Below are 16799 nucleotides of genomic sequence, written 5' to 3' on the forward strand. Positions count from 1 at the left end.
AAACATTTCACTTCTCATCCAAGGAGCTTCATCGGTTCTGATGGTGGGAAAAGAAAACTTCCATCCCCCTGCTATTAGAACTGAAGAAGCTCCTGGGATGAGAAGCGAAATGTCTTCTTCCTCAAAGAAAAAACAGTCCAACTCCCTTTTGGAGAAAAAAATAGCACCCTTGAGACAAGACCTGGATGACTGAGAATCTCCACAGACGTTCACCAGCAATGTATGGATTAAGATGATGGGTCACTATGAAAAAGATCCGGTTTCAAATCCATCCTTGGCTATGGAAGATGGCTGAAGGACTTTGGGCCAAATATTTCCTCAGTTATTTTTAATGGAGAAATTGAAAAAGGGAATGCTACAAACACAGTTGTGCATTCCTGCATTACGATTTGGGTTATAAATCTGACAAACAAAACAGTGAACGTAAAAGAAAACTTTATAATTGACTGGCAATCAAAATATATGATTGTACTGAGAAAATGAACTTTACAGTTATAATTTCTTTTCAAATGATATTGGAAAGCAAATACATATCAGGGCTACTCCTACAATTTAGGACAAAAAGTAAAACTATGCACATATTTTCAAAGAGTAATACCACTATTTTGAAACAGAAGTCCGAAAAGGACACAGAAAGTCAATAACGCAGAATGTGAGAGTTAATGCATTCTAAACATATGCTAATGTTTTCTCACAATTTTTTAAGAATAATGACCTTTTAATAATGAAGAATTTGTTGCTGTTTCATGGAGGGCTTTGAAAAATATTTATTACCCTTTTCTGAAGAACTGTTTTAATTAGTTTTGCATGTTTTCATAATTTCTGACAATATGTGAAACAGGATTCAAAGCCTCTAAGAATCAAGATTTCACTTACTGTTGACCCAAAACACACTAAAGGAAGAATATTTTACTTAATATTGACTCAAAACACTGTAAAAAGCTCTAATAGTGGATTTTCAGTAGATAATAAGCTCCTACCAAATCAATAAAAATATCCTAATCCTACTTATTCTAGCTGAACACAAAGGAAACAATTGATCGAGAGGATTTTATGCAGCTCTGTTATTAATTCCCTTTTTGAAAGGACCCTTTTAAGATAGTCAAGGTTTGAGGCTGTAAGGTGAGATCACTTGGAATAACATTATCTGAAGAAATATATTTCATGGTAAGTGTCAAGTGTCATTCAGGTGTAGTACAGTAGTACTTTGGAGTTAAAAGAAGCCTTAATGTAAAATAAGGACCTTGTGATTCCAAATTGTATCAGAAGACCATTGCAGTTAAATGGATGTCTGGAATTAATATCTTTCCTTGTTTCTGGTTTTGAGTTTGTGGCTAAATTAATTTCAATCAGGATACATCAGAAATATTTGTATTGTTTGACAGTAGAATCCATTGCCTTTGGCTGGAATTAAAATCAATAAATGTCTGCACCATATATAACTAATTGATAGTATTATTATGATATAACTAAATGTTTTAATGGCCTCTAGCATCAGCAGCTTTTAAAATGGATTACAGTAGTTCATTTGTAAGTAAGCCGATATTGATATTGCCATCATATCTTACTTTTGATTCTCCGTGGCTTGATTTATCATCTTTACAGACATTATAGGTTGTCCTCAACTTATGACTACAGTTGCCCATTTCTGTTGCTAAGCAAGGCAGTGGTAATGTGAGTCATGCCCTGGTAAAACAGTTTTACCAGTCATGGTTGTTAAGCGAATCTCTGTCATTCTTAGGTGATTTATATTGTCATTAAGCAATATAATGGCTTCCCCCATTGACTCTGCTTGTCAGACACCACCTGGGAAGAATCACCAGCGTTGATCACAGGATCCCGGCAGGGACAGGGCAGCTATCCTAAATACATTTCAGTTACCAAGCACCTGAATTTTGATCATGTGACCATGGGGATGTTGCAGTGGTCGTAAATTTCACACTTACTGTCATCACTGGAATTTTTTCCCCCTGGTGCCATTATAACTTCTAATGTTCATTAAACGGATGGTTGTAATTTCAGGGCTATCTATATCACAATTTGGTGAGGCCTCAGTTATAGTTGAGTAACACTGTTTAAGAATAAGGTAGTGTTCGTTTGTTTGTTCTTGATTTTCACACCAAAAAGCAGTTTTGGAAACCAAAAAAATCACTGGGTTACAAAGATAATATTTGTGAATTCTCTTTGAATTTCGTTGACTTTGCCTTTAATACAGAAAGAACTGCAGAGCTCAGTCAGGTATGTCGGCTGTCAGGTCTTGATAAGTCAGGGTGACAAAAGCCCAGGGATTACCACTAATTTTGTTAACTCTGGTCGCATTACATAGGTTTGCCACTAGAGAACACTGAATCTGTAAGATCTTTCTTGATACGTTTGTCTTTCATACTCTACTTCTTCCTTGCAATACAGCAAGCAACTTCATGACCCATACTAGGATATTTCTTATTTAATTAAGGCTGCTGTAGCTGGCCTGCAAATCTCAAACAGCCACTAGATGGCAGCTGTTTCTAACTCAAAATTCTAACACTCAAAATTCTAACACTGGTTTGGATAGTGAAAGAAAACCAGGGAGCACCAGGGACCCCTCATTTCAACTCTGAGCTACCAATGTTCCCCTTTATAGAAAAAGAGCTCTATGACATTGTACGTAGGGATTCTGAAATGCTGAAAGCGCCACTGTCACATTTCAGGCTGCTCACTGGGGACAAGGTAAAAACAGATTTCCATTTGCTTTCCTTTTTTTTTTCTCAAAAGCAAACCTTACCTTTTTAGAATAAATTCAAGGTTTTTTAAAAATGTGTGTATTATTTTCTACACTAGGGGAAAAAATGCCAGTATTGTTCCATTAACCTTCCCCCACCCACCCACCCTTTGTATTTTTACAGTACAATAATAATAATCATATAAGTTGTTTCGGGATTTTTCTTATTGATCAAATACTTTCAGACTTGCCAGTAACACAATTTTAAAATGCTAAAAAGTAAATATTATTGCAACGTTTATTTGGTAAATCAGAATTTTAATTTAACTGGTAGAATCAAATTATGTACTTCTGTCTGTCTGTCTCTCTCTCTCTCTCTCTCTCTCTGTGTATGTGTGTATTATACTTTCTGATGGCATTGCTTAGTGATGAAAATTTTGGTTCCAATTACTGTTGTTAATCAAGGGCTACCTGGTAATAGAAAAATATATGCAACCCAAAGGCAATAAATATACACTTACTTATACATTAAAAAAAAGCTTCCTCAAATTTCCATTGATAAACGATTCGCTGCAGTTGTTGAGTTAGCAACATGGTTGTTAAGTGAATCTGGCTTCCCCACTGATTTTGCTTGTCGGAAAGTTGCAAAAGGGGATCACGTGATCCGGGGAACACTGCGACCGGCATAAATATGAACCGGTTGCCAGGTGTCTGGATTTTGATTCCTTGACCATGGAGATGCTGCAATGGTCGTAAGTGTGAAAAATGATCCTAAATTCAGTGCCATTGTAACTTTGAATGGTCATTAAACAAATGGTTGTAAGTCAAGGACTACTTATCAATCATACAATCCTATTTTTATATTCAAATAAAGAAAAAAACTTTTCAGTAATGTTCAAAATAGTATTTATTTTCAGGCCCGCTTCATCTAAAGTTTTTAACAGCATATTTTCAGCCTAAAGCAGAATTTCATTAGAGTATAGTGTGTGGGACTGTCAGTTTCTTTTTATTTCTTTCCTTCCATTATAATTTAGTTTAGAATGTGATGCCTATCTAGAATTATAGAAGAGGTGGTGAAACTAAATCTCCTAGCTTGCCAGATCAGTCAGAATCCTTTGTTTTTGCAGCATTGTTCTACAATAAAATGAGATATAAAGCATTAAAAAATGCCCTTCCTTACAATAAAAAATGTTTTGCTTATTATATCTTAAAATTGCTTTAACATTTTGAAAAAGCAAAGGTTTGTTATTATATAAGAAATTTGCATTAATTGTTAAATGAGAGAGAGAGAGAGAGAGATTGAAAGGGTGATGATTAATCTACCGGAGATTATTTCATTTGTCATCAGCCATAAGCTAAATTGTAATGATGGTACAAAGAAAACTGGGACATATAAATTCCATTGCAATAAATGGGACAGGCTTGAAATCAAGGAACTTTTTTTTCTGATTCCATTTGGAATATATTAACAGCTTATTCCAAAGTACAGTACTGATTAGAATCATAGAATTGAAGAAGCTCTCACAGAGCTGTAGAATTTCTTCCCATTGTGTGGCACATGAAGTTTACACTTTTAATTACACCTATGTCTATGAAGATTCTTAGCCATCCAGGTCACGGTTATGTCAAAAGTGGTGTTTTTTAAATTTTGAAAAGGCAACTGGTCTGATTTTTTTGAGGAAGAAGAAAACTTTCGCTTCCTATCCTATTGGTTTTAATGGATGGGGTTGGAGATGGAAGGACAGTTATTGACAGTTGAGATTCATTTGTTGGGGCGGGGGGGGGATGATAGTTCTCACAAGATGGTGGAGGGAAATGGAAAAATTGTGTTTTGTATGCAGTCAAATGGTCTTAATACTCTCTGAGAGCCATTGTGGTTATTTGAGGCTTTATCTGTGACCTCATGGTCACCTGAATCACAGGTATCTTCTTAGAACAGCCAAAAGGACAGAATAGAATAGAATAGAATAGAATAGAATAGAATAGAATAGAATAGAATAGAATAGAATTTTTATTGGCCAAGTGTGATTGGACAACACTTACAACACTTAATGATAGTCATAGGGCACAAATTTAACACTTAATGATACAACACTTAATGATAGTCATAAGATACAAATAAGTAAAGTAGGGGTAAAGTGGGGTCTTATCCTTCCTCTTCTGTCAATAATTGTCCTTCCATCTCTAACACCATCCATTATAACTGATGAAGCTTCCAGGATAGGAAGCGAAATATTGTCTTTTTCCTCAGTAAAATCAATCCAGTTGCCGTTTCAAAAATAAAAACCACTTTTGAGATTACAGCTATAGCAATAGCAAAAGCACTTAAACTATTATTATTATTATTAATAATAATAATAATTATTTTTATTATTATTATTTGCATTTATATCCCGCCCTTCTCCGAAGACTCAGGGCAGCTTACACTATGTTAGCAATAGTCTTCATCCTATTTGTATATTTATATATAAAGTCAACTTATTGCCCCCAACAATCTGGGTCCTCATTTTACCTACCTTATAAAGGATGGAAGGCTGAGTCAACCTTGAGCCTGGTGAGATTTGATCTGCCAAAGTGTAAGTATGTCATGCATGTCTTTATTGAGATTTCTCTTTAAACAGAAACTGCTATTGTCAAAATATATCCCAATAAACAAACAAGATTCCTGATTAGGTACAGGTAGTCCTTCACTGATGCCATTCGTTTAATGATTGTTACAGTAATACTGAAAGAAGTTCATAGAACCCAGAACCTAGAATAATAGAGTTAGAAGGGATCTTGGAGATCTTCTAGTCCAACCCTCTGCACAAGCAGAAGACCCTACACCAAATGGTTATCCAGTCTCTTCTTGAAAGCCTCCAGTGATGGAGCACCCATAACTTCTGAAGGCAATCCATTCCATTGGTTGATTGCTCCCCGTTAGTAAATTTCTCCTTAATTCTAGGCTGCTTCTCTCCTTAGTTAGTTTTCATCTGTTGTTTCTTGTCTTGCCTTTTGGTCCTTTGGGAAATAGTTTGATTCCCCTTGTCTTTGTAGCAGTCCCTTAAATATTGGGGCACTGCTATCCTGTCTCCCCTAGTCTTTCTTTTCATTAGACTAGACATATCCAATTCCTGTAACTATTCTTTGTTTGTTTCAAACTCCATCTCCGCCCCTAATCATTCTTGTTGCTCTTCTCTGCACTCTTTCCAGAATCTCAACATCTTTTTTATATTGTGGCGACCAGAACTGGATGCCATATTCCAAGTGTGGCCTTACCAAGCTTTGTAAAGTGGTACTAGAACTTCATGTGATCATGATTCTGTCCCTCTATTAATGCAGCCTAGTATTGCATTGGCTCTTTTGGCAGCTGCAGCACACCGCTGGCTCATATTTAAGTGATTGTCCACTAGGACGCCAAGATCCTCCTCATAATTACTGGCATTGCGCTGAGTGTCACCTAGCATGTACTTATACATTTGGTTTTCCTTGCCTAAATGTAAGTGATTTACAGCTGTCCTTGCACTAATGACCATTGTAGTATCTCCAGCGTCATGGATTCAAAATTTGGACACTTGGCATCTGGGATGTAAATATGATGGTTGCAGCATCCCAAGGTCCTGTGATCGCCATTTGAAATCCTCCCAGCCAGCTTCCAATAAGCAGAGCCAATGGGAGAAGCCTGACTCGCATAATGACTGCATGATTCACTTAACTGCAGTGATTTTACTTAACGACTATGCCCAAAAAAGGTTGTAAAATCATGCACAAATCACTTCACTCCCACCTTGCTCAGCAATGGAAATTCTGGTCCCACTTGTGGTTTTGAGTCGAGAACTACCTGTATACAGGTAATCTTTGACTTAGAACAGTTCATTTAGTGATTGTTCAAAGTTACAATGGCACTGAAAAAGTGACTTATGTCCATTTTTGACACTTACGACTGTGCCAGCATCTCCATGGTTACATGGTTTACATTTGGATGCTTGACAACTGGCTCATATTTATGACGGTTGCAGTGTCCTGGGGTCACGTGATCACCATTTGCGACCTTCTGACAAGCAAAGACAATGAGGAAGCCAGATTCACTTAACAACCATGCTACTAACTTAACATCTGCAGTGATTGGCTGAACAAATGTGGCAAGAAAATGGGACAAAACTCGCTTAACAAATTTCTCACTTAACAACATAAATTTTGGGCTCCATTGTGATCGTAAGTCAAGGATTATCTCTATATAGTAGTTGCACTTTGTGTTTTCAGAATCTCTGTGATCCGTACAAATTATGGGGCCAGGATCTGTTATAAACCAAGAATAATTTCTGTTTAGTCCAGCATTCTGGGTCACTGAGTAGCCATTAATAGCTATTTATAGCTTCATGGAGCTATCCACTTCCCTTTGAAAAACTGGCTGCCCAGTTGCACAGTTTTAGTCTTTTTAGCTTCAGAAAATACTTTTCATTGCAACTCTGGATGTGACTTAGTGGTCCATGATTAGTTTTCCTGATAGACACCTGCCTAGCTCTACAACACAGATAGTCTTCGACTTACAACCATTTATTTCATTCGTTAAGGAGAGATCCACTACACAGAGTGTAGTGTCGCCACGATGTAAAAAAGATGTTGAAACTCTAGAAAGAGTGCAGAGAAGAGCAACAAAGATGATTAGGGGACTGGAAGCTAAAACATACAAAGAACCATTGCTGGAATTGGGTATGTCTAGTCTAGTGAAAAGAAGGACTAGGGGAGACATGATAGCAGTGTTCCAATATCTCAGGGGTTGCCACAAAGAAGAGAGAATCAATCTATTCTCCAAAGCACCTGAGGGCAGGACAAGAAACAATGGGTGGAAACTAATCAAGGAGAGATGCAACTTAGAAATAAGGAGAAATTTCTTGACAGAACAATTAATCAAGTGTAACAACTTGTCTCCAGAAGTTGTGAATTCTCCAACACTGGAAATTTTTAAGAAGATGTTGGAAAACCATTTGTCTGAAGTGGTGTAGGGTTTCCTGCCTGGGCAGGATTTTTTTTTTTTACATTTATATCCTGCCCTTCTCCGAAGACTCAGGGCGGCTTACAGTGTATAAGGCAATAGTCTCATTCTATTTGTATATTTACAAAATCAACTTATTGCCCCCCAACAATCTGGGTCCTCATTTTACCTACCTTATAAAGGATGGAATGCTGAGTCAACCTTGGGCCTGGTGGGGCTTGAACCTGCAGTAATTGCAGGCAGCTATGTTTTAATAACAGGCTTCTTACAGCCTGAGCCACACCACGGCCCACGGGGTTGGACTAGAAGACCTCCAAGGTCCCTTCTAACTCTGATATTATTATATTAAAGAGTGTAGGTAGCATCTAGAGTTACAACAGCACTGAAAAAAGTGACTTATGACCAATTCTCACATTTACAACTGTTGCAGCATCCCCATGATCAAAATTCAGCTGCTTAGCAACTGACTCATAGTTACGACATATCCAGTGTCCCAGGATCATGTGATCGATCCCCTTTTGCGACTTTCTGGCAAGGGCAGCCAATGGGGACTTCAGCAGGCTTTGAAAGGGGCCAAATTGGGGTTTTCTGGAACGCTGACAGGGAAAGCCACATACACTTAACTGCAGCGATTCACCTAATAACTGTAGCAAGAAAGGTGATAAAACGGGGCAAAACGCACTAAACAAACATCTTGCTTAGCAACATAGATTTTGGGCTCAATCAGGGCCGTATGTCCTCTACCTGCATGTCCTCTTTGCCTTCCTATTTCAGCACCTGACTATTTCCCAAGGCTTCCATATCTTGCCATTTTCTCAGGTGCTTAGCAGAGACAGTTGGATTCATACAGTTTTACTTTCTATGGGAACAGCACATTAAAAGCATCACTGCCTTCTGGTTAAACAGAACAGTTCATGCAGCCTTCCTTTTAACACATCATACACAAAAGATGAAATATCAAGGGGAGCTGAGCCACACCAGGTGATATTAAAGAGAGAATGTGATTTTTTCACTGCAGGTTTTTCAACATATCACAGCCCTAAACTCCATTTCCCTCCCCTTATCTGCCGCCAACCAATATCCTTTCTTCTGTTATTACTCATTTTATAATTCTGGTGCGAGCCCTGTGGGGGCTTATTATAACTTAATATTCCTGGTTATCTCTGTTTAGAAGATAGGAATAAAAACAGACTTGTGTCTCCCAATAGGCAACAGTAACAGTAAAAAAAATAAAAAATCTTTGAATAAGGTTCAAATGTGAGGTTCAGATATGCCAAACATGGAGGAAGTGAGCACAAGCAACCTAAGTTCAGATGTGTTAGAATTCCAAAATAATAACACACCCACACAACATAAATCTAGGGTGATACATATTAATTTCATTTAAATAGGGAGATTGAGCTTTGGCTACAGGAATGACATTCAGAAGAGAAACATGAATATATAAGTGTACTAAAGCAGGGGTCTCCAACCTTAGTAACTTTAAGGTTTGTGGACTTCAACTCCCAGAGTCGAAGTTGAAGTCCACAAGTCTTAAAGTTACTAAGGTTGGAGACCCCTGTACTAAAGCATAAAATGTCAAGCAGTTGCAGTATAAAATTCTATATTTTGTTTAATATGTACTGGCTTTTAACTATAGCAAATCGCTATTAAGCTGGGAAAGAAATGAAGGTTTTGTAGCTAATATGTTTCACTGCTACTGCCATAAAATAATGATTCCTTTATGATTTTTTTATGTGTGGATACAATAGAGATTCACAAATCAGAGAAAAACAGAATAACAGAGCTGGAAGGGATTTTGAACATCTTCTAATCCAATGTAATGCTCAAGCAGGAGACCGTATACCATTTCAGCCAAATGGCTGTCCAATATCTTCTTAAAAACTTCCAGTGTTGGAGCATTCACAGCTTCTGGAGGCAAGTTGTTCCACTGATTAATTGTTCTAACTGTCAGGAAATTTCTCCTTAGTTCTAAGTCGGTTCTCTTCTTGATTACTTTTCACCTTCTTGTCCTGCCCTCAGGTGCTTTGGAGAATAGGTGGAACCCCCCCTCCCTCCGCTTTGTGGCAGCCCCTTAGATATTAGAGCACTATCTAAGATACTGGGACACTGCTATCATGTCACCCCCCTAGTCCTTCTTTTCATCAAACTAGATATACCCAATTCCTATAACCGTTCTTCATATATTTTAGCCTCTAGTTGCCTAATCATCATTCTTGCTCTTCTCTGCACCGTTTCTAGAGTCTCAACATCTTTTTTTTTTTTTTTGTATTGTGGTGACCAAAACTGGATGCAATATTCTAATTGTGGTCTTACCAAGGCATTATAAAGCAGTATTAACACGTCACATGATCTTGATTTTATCTCTTTGTTAATGCAGCCTAGGACTGCTTGGGCCAGGGGTGGGTGCTAATTTTTTTTACTACCGGTTCTGTGGGTGTGGCTTATTTTGTGGGCGTGGCTTGGTGGTCATGTGACACTAGGTATGGCTTGGTGGTCATGTGATTGAGTGAGAGTGGCTAGGTGGTCATGATCCTAATTCCCCCTATGGGATTTCCCCCATCCGGATCTTTTGCAATCCCCCAAAAGATCAAAGGAAATCAGAATCCATACAGCTCTGAACCCTTAAGGCAAATCAAATACAAGTGGTCCTCGCTTATTGGCTGGTTGCTTAGCAAGTGTTCTAATTTACGACAGACCTCCCCAGAGCTACTTGACCTGTTTTTGGAGTTTTGACAGCCATGCATACACACACACACACACACATTTATGACCAGTTACAGCATCCCACACAGTCATGTGACTGAGGTTTTCTATGTTTTTGGCCAGTTTCCAACAATTCCTTCTGGTTTCTGGTTAGAAATGCTCATTGGGGAAAATGGACTTTTTAACAACCACAGTGTTCGCTTAATGACCACAAGGTTCACTTAATGACCATGGTGTTTGCCTAACCCAGGGGTCTGCAACTTTAAGCACTCAAAGAGCCATTTTTCTATTTTCTTGTAAACAGGCATCTCTGTCTCTGTCTCTTTCTTTCCCCCCTTTCTGTTTGTGTCTTTTGTCTCACTCTCTATTTCCCTCCATCCCTCTCTCTGTCTGTCGGGGAGGGAAAGAAACCTCTGAACTGGTCCTGGGTGGTGGGAATCTGACGTCCAGAGGCCAACGAGCCACATACTGAAGACCAGATGGGGGCAATCCCACAAAAACAACACATCTCTTGTCACTTGAGCATACTCCAAAAAGCAAAAGAACCTGGTTTTGCTTAATTTTTTCCACAAAATTTTAGTATGAACCACCGAAACTAAATCATTCTTTTAATAAACGGGGAACTTCTATTTTTATGCAATATTCAAGATATTAGAGCAGACAAGGCAAGAAATTCCGGGCATGCTGCTGGCTTGGGGAAAGGCAGGGAGAGAGCTCTTTTGCCGCTATCTCCCATACACTTCCCTCCCTCCCCGCGTGAATTGGTCCACCCGCCTTTGGTATCACCCCTCCACCACTCTCCCTCCCCCGCCCTCCCACCGACCTGCTTACCTTCTACAATTGGTCCAGAGTCTGGAAGGCAAGTTGACCAAAGTTTTCAGTGGCCCCCAGCCAGCCGCCGCTGCAGGAAAGGCTTCTTTGCCAACCATTTTCTCCACAGGATACTGAAAAGTACCGAAAAAGCTTCTGCCATCATCACCATGTTCTTCCCGCATGAGCATCCCATTGGATTTGCAAGGCAATGGGATGTGCGTGCGTGAAGAACATGGCGGTGGTGTTGGGATGAATTTTTTTTAGCATATGTTTGTTTTATTTTTAACTATACCTTGTGCCCGTTCCGGGAAGTCGGGGGGGGGTTGTGAAGGGAGGGGAGAGGAGGGGGGGAAAGGGGGAAAAAATTTTTGTAAAACTTTTTGAATAAAAAAAAAAAGAACATGGCGGTGGTGAACAAGGCAGGTGGGGCGAGCGAGCGGTGACCGGGGAACCGGTTCGGGGGCGTGGCCAGCTGGGCATCGTTACCGGTTCTGTGAACTTGGTAGATTTTTGCCAACGGTTCTCGCAAACTGATCCGAACCGGTAGCAACCCACCACTGGCTTTGGCTTTATCTTATTATATTTTCTGGTCTCCATAAAAGGGTACAGTTGTCTGTCCTAAAGAGAACTATTGACCTTAAATAAAGGAGATGGAATGCTACAGTTATGAAGGTTGGCTAAAACATCCACTGGGTGGCGCTAAAGCATCACACATACCAAGCTTCAGGATTTCCTCATGGTATATTTCAGGATGAGGCTAATCCTTTTAAATCTATACAGACATAGCTAATTAACATGCTGATTTTTTTCCCCCGGCTTCTTTGAGCTGAGCAATCATGTGGAACAATGCACATTACTTCTCTGAAGAACGCCCTATAATCATAAAAGGTCTGTTAGAGTGCATTTCGCATGGTGAAAATAAGATTTTAGTTGCTATGTTTGTCAGGAGGTTAATAGTTAGATTCTACTTCTAGGCAAAATGCTGCTACCACCCACTGTAAATCATAAAGGAATATTAGAGCTCAGAATTGAAAAGCAATGATTCCTTCAGACCAGATGTTCTAAGGCAGAGGTGATAAACTATGGCTCTTTCATAAGACTTGTGGACTTCAACTCCCAGAATTCCTGAACCAGCATAACTGGCTCAGGAATTCTGGGAGTTGAAGTCCACAAATCATAAAAGGGCCATAGTTCCTCACCTCTGTTTTAGAGGATTGTGGATTGTTAAATCTCACACTGTTTGCAATGGGCCTGCCCTCTCTTCTATTCCCTTCCTAGCCTCCCCAGGGATGCTGAAGCTTTGAACATGCAGAAACGATCTACTTTTCACTTCAGATCTATGCTCTGAATGTCACATTTTTCAAACTCTCTTGTTATAAAGAACAAAGCTGGAAAAGCTTATATCTCTACAGCGCTCAATGGGTTTAGCCTTTAGAAAGATAAAGTGCACAGATGCTACTTTGAGAATTTCAGTGGGGCTACCAAGCTAACGTTTTCCAATACACTCTCAAAGGAAAAAGGATAAAGAATTTAAGAATTTTCTACACATCAGGCAATATGCACTAGTATGTTGCTTTGTTCTTGTGATTTAGAGTCGCAGCAATGTGGAACCACACTTTTAAAACTTGGTATTTTTTAATGAAGTTTGAATTAATTGTCAAACATACTGAATATTCTGTCTCTCCCTTTTGTGTGGCTTTTGATAACATGTTTGGGGTATGTTATATATATTTGCTTATATTTGTTGCACATGTGTTAATGTGTAAGGATGCATGACTAGTTTATTAGGTGTTTTTAATCCTACTTTTATTACTGTATAAGTAACTCAAGAAAGCAATCGTGCTTAATGTTCTTTCCTCCTCCTATTTTCCCCTCAACAACTACCCTATGAGATGGATTAGGCTGAGAGAAAGTGATTGGCCCAAATTCATCCAGACAGATTTCATGGCTAAGGCAGGATTAGAACTCACAGTTTCCTGGTTTCTAGCCTAGAAACCAAACTGGCTCTCATTAATGAATTAATTAAATTAAATTGCAGTGATTTGCTTAACAGCAATGGCAATGAAGTTTGTAAAATAGGCTATGACTCAATTAACATCAGTTGTAGTCATAAGTTGAGGACTACCTCTACCTTCCTAGGAATTAACAACTCTTTTCCAATCTTTTTGCATTGTATCAATCTAGAGGGATAATTAACTGGTTTCCCTTTTAAATACTTTTTTAAAATGGGTAGATACATTGTCAACCATTGGCTTGTGTTTATTCAATAATTCTTCTTATTGTTGGGATGGCAGTTCCATGTTCATCCAAATGAGATCTGGATTGTGCCCTAATTTAAGATGAGTGTTTTTCCAAAAGGCAACTAAACTTCCTTGGTTTTTTTTCTTTGAAAAAATGTTTCACTTCTCATCCAAGGAGCTGCTTCAATTCTAATTGATGGTGGGGATGCAGATGGACTGCTGAATCTGCAAGACAAGGGTTATTTTTTTGGAAGTCAGCAAAGTCCACATTTTGGACAAAGAGAACCACAGGTTTGAAAGTTCCAAACACATTTTGTTGTGTCTGCGCCCCCTGAGCCGGGCCCCCTGCCAGAAAGTGACTCAGAAAGTGAGGGGGAAGGGCCATCAGGACTTACCTCGGGAGCACCGGCTTCCCTGGCTCAGCTCCAGGAGCCAGAGGCAGGCCAGGTGGAGGAGATAACGAGGCCTCCATCCCCTGACTCTTTCGCCCCCCAGGCCACGCCTCTAGACCCGGCTGATAACAGTCAGGCCTGGCTGGACCCTAGGTTTCATAGGCAGGAGAGGCGGGAACAACAGAAGCAGAGGTGGGGCAGGCCTAGGAAGTGCTGAGTCATGGAGCCACACCCCATAGGATATAAAAGCAGCAAGGGCTCCTATACCTCTTTGTAGCAAGCAAATCAACTGCTTAACTAGAGCTGAAGTACTGTTTGTTCCTGGTTGACTCATCAAGATAGATAACAGAGACACTTGGCAGACGCTCGCTAGTTTGCTGCCAGAGCTGATAGTGCCGGCTCTGATTGAGGCGAGGGGGACAGAACATATTTGCACTCTGATTCAGGTGATCCTGAGGATACAGTTAAATCTTCAAGTGGCCTTAATGACTCTCAGAGAAAGTGCTAATGACCAGATGACTACAAGAATATAAATCCTTAGAACCAAAGAAGCTTCTTAAGTGAGAAGCAAAACATTTTCAAAGGAAAAACAACAACAAGAAAGTTTAGTTGCCTTTTAGAAAAACACCTTTGGGACAACCATGGCCTGGGTGATTGAGAACCTGCACAGATAAATGAATTTGAGTGAATCTCTCCCTTCTGCTGATAGGTAATTGGGAAAGACGAGGTGGCTGTACCTTCTCATCTCTACAAAGTCATTCTTGCCAGGCGAAGTGAAGTGTTTCAAGATCCTTTGCTACTTGGAGCCTTTGTGGTACCAAACCGTCCTATTGGATTTGACCATCAGCTTCAGGAATTCCAAGTCGGCATTGAAGATCTGGAGAAAATGTCCGGCCTTGTTTTCTTCCCAGAAGTGAATAAATCTGAAGATGTCAGGAATATCTGTGAGGTTGATTCTTGTAAGCTAATGACCCTGGAAGAATTTACTTTGTATATCACAACTCGGAAACTACAGAATGCAAGGACACCAGAAAAGCTAGGGAAAATCATGTCTGAGTTACGTGAAAAAGGAATTGAACCGGATGAGTATCTCTTAAAGGTTTATAACAAGAAGAAAGAAGAATTAGCTGAACAAACCGCAGCAGAAGTTAGAGAAAGAAAAGTTGGTTGAACTTAAAAAGTTTGGTGTTGTATTTTCAGAGACGTAGCTGCTAAAAAAAGCTTTCACAACCATTCTCTTTGGCTCTTCTCCTATGATAAAAATTATGAAATTTGCCATATGAAATTGAAACATTCTCTGTGCTGGGGGTTGATAGGGTTGCTTTTCTAAGTTACGCATTAAATATTCAAATTTATGGGATTCTTTCATGAAACACTAGGAAAAAACTACTGGGAATATAAGCAAGATTTTTTCATTGCTATCTATTCAAGGCTTTTCTAATATATTTGCTTTAGAAGTGTTTTATTCTTTTCTGTTAAGATTATATCAGATTTTCATTTGACATTTTTAGAATAATATCTATTATTTTCTTCCTTCCTCTTCCCTCCCCCAGCCACCCCCAGTTTCCCCATTCAGCTGCTTTCTTCATGGGAATTTGATTAAATCCACATTTCTAATTTAAAATCTGGGTATACAGCATAAAACACATACACACTCTGTTTAAACGTCTTACAACAATATCTCACATTGAGCTCACATATACTGCCATGGTTTGTTAAACTGTGATGTAATTACAAAAACATCAGTGACTGGATTTACAATGGCTGGGTCAGGCAACTTACTAAAGTAAAACCAAATGAACCATATAATAATACATTCATGTGTGAATTCAGTCATTTGAGTATCTTTACTGCTGTAGTAGGCCAGCTCATTTTTTTTTATTATGGCCAGCTATTATTTTTTTAAGAGAAAACTGATTGCTGTTTGTTTGTAGTAATACATTATTATAATACATTAACGGTATTACTGTCCTGAATTTAAATCTCTCTTGATTCTTCAGACTAAGCATTCTTACTACCGTCGTAGTGACCTCATCTCTAGATTGGCCAATTAACACCCTGTTTTAACACTGCTTTTATTTTTATTTTTTCCCCTTCTGCAACTTGTTTATTTGACAGGTGTTGATGTCCTGAGAGTGTTATTTTGTGATTTTTGAGTAAAGTGTTTTGAAATAAAGATATTCCCAATATTTCTATTCTGATTTCTGTTTTTTATCAAAATTGTAGGATCAGGTATGAGACTGCCTTAGCTTATTTTGGTGCAAGTGTATGTCTACACAAAGGTATGTTTTGCTGTTTTATTGTCCCATCTTTACCCCACAGTTTCTACCACAAATTGCTGCAAAATGACCACTTTTCTTTAGGCGAAAGCAAAGGTTTACATCTGTTTCAGTGACTCTCTGAATCACAGCCGGAGCCTCAATTTTAATGTATCGCTTTTGGGTTAGAGAGGCAAATGATATTCTAAAGGAAACATGTATAGCCTGTAATGGGGTTTTGACTGTTCATGGCCATAGAAAGGCCAATTTTAATGATTTGGCAGCAGGATTGGGAATTTGACCAACCCTCATGAAAAAAAGGGGGATTGGCAGTTGTTTTGCAGGAAAGTACGATACAACAACATAAAAATTAAGGTATAGGTAGCTTACATTCACAATTGAGCACAAAATTTCCACTGCTAAGCGATGGAGTTGTTGAGCTGCACCTCATTTTATGGCCTTTTTTGCCGCAATTGTTAAGCAAATCACCGAAGTTGTCAAGTGAATCTGGTGCCCCCACCCCCATTGACATTGCTTGTCAGAAGCCAGCTGGGAAGATCAAAGATGGTGATCACATGATCCCAACATGCTGCAACTGTCATAAATGCATGCCAGTCACCAAGCATACGAACCTTGACCATGTCACCCTGGGGATGCTGCAGCAGTCATAAATATTAGGACCAGTCATAAGTCACTTTTTTCAGGGCTGTTGTA

The 16799-nt window shown here is 39.1% G+C and overlaps 1 protein-coding gene across 2 annotated transcripts in view; it reads left to right on the forward strand.

Annotated features, from left to right (window-relative positions):
- EXOG (exo/endonuclease G) overlaps positions 1-16016 on the forward strand; it is a 31191-nt gene extending 15175 nt beyond the window's left edge. For both annotated transcript variants that reach the window (XM_058183447.1, XM_058183446.1), the window contains one exon: positions 14537-16016. In XM_058183447.1, the coding sequence (XP_058039430.1) occupies positions 14537-14998 (462 nt within the window). In that variant the 3' untranslated portion in view covers positions 14999-16016. The remainder of the gene's footprint in view (positions 1-14536) is intronic.
- Positions 16017-16799: the final 783 nt, after the last annotated feature.

The sequence above is a fragment of the Ahaetulla prasina genome, chromosome 4 (genome assembly GCF_028640845.1).
Source record: "Ahaetulla prasina isolate Xishuangbanna chromosome 4, ASM2864084v1, whole genome shotgun sequence".
Taxonomy (NCBI): Eukaryota; Metazoa; Chordata; class Lepidosauria; order Squamata; family Colubridae; genus Ahaetulla; species Ahaetulla prasina.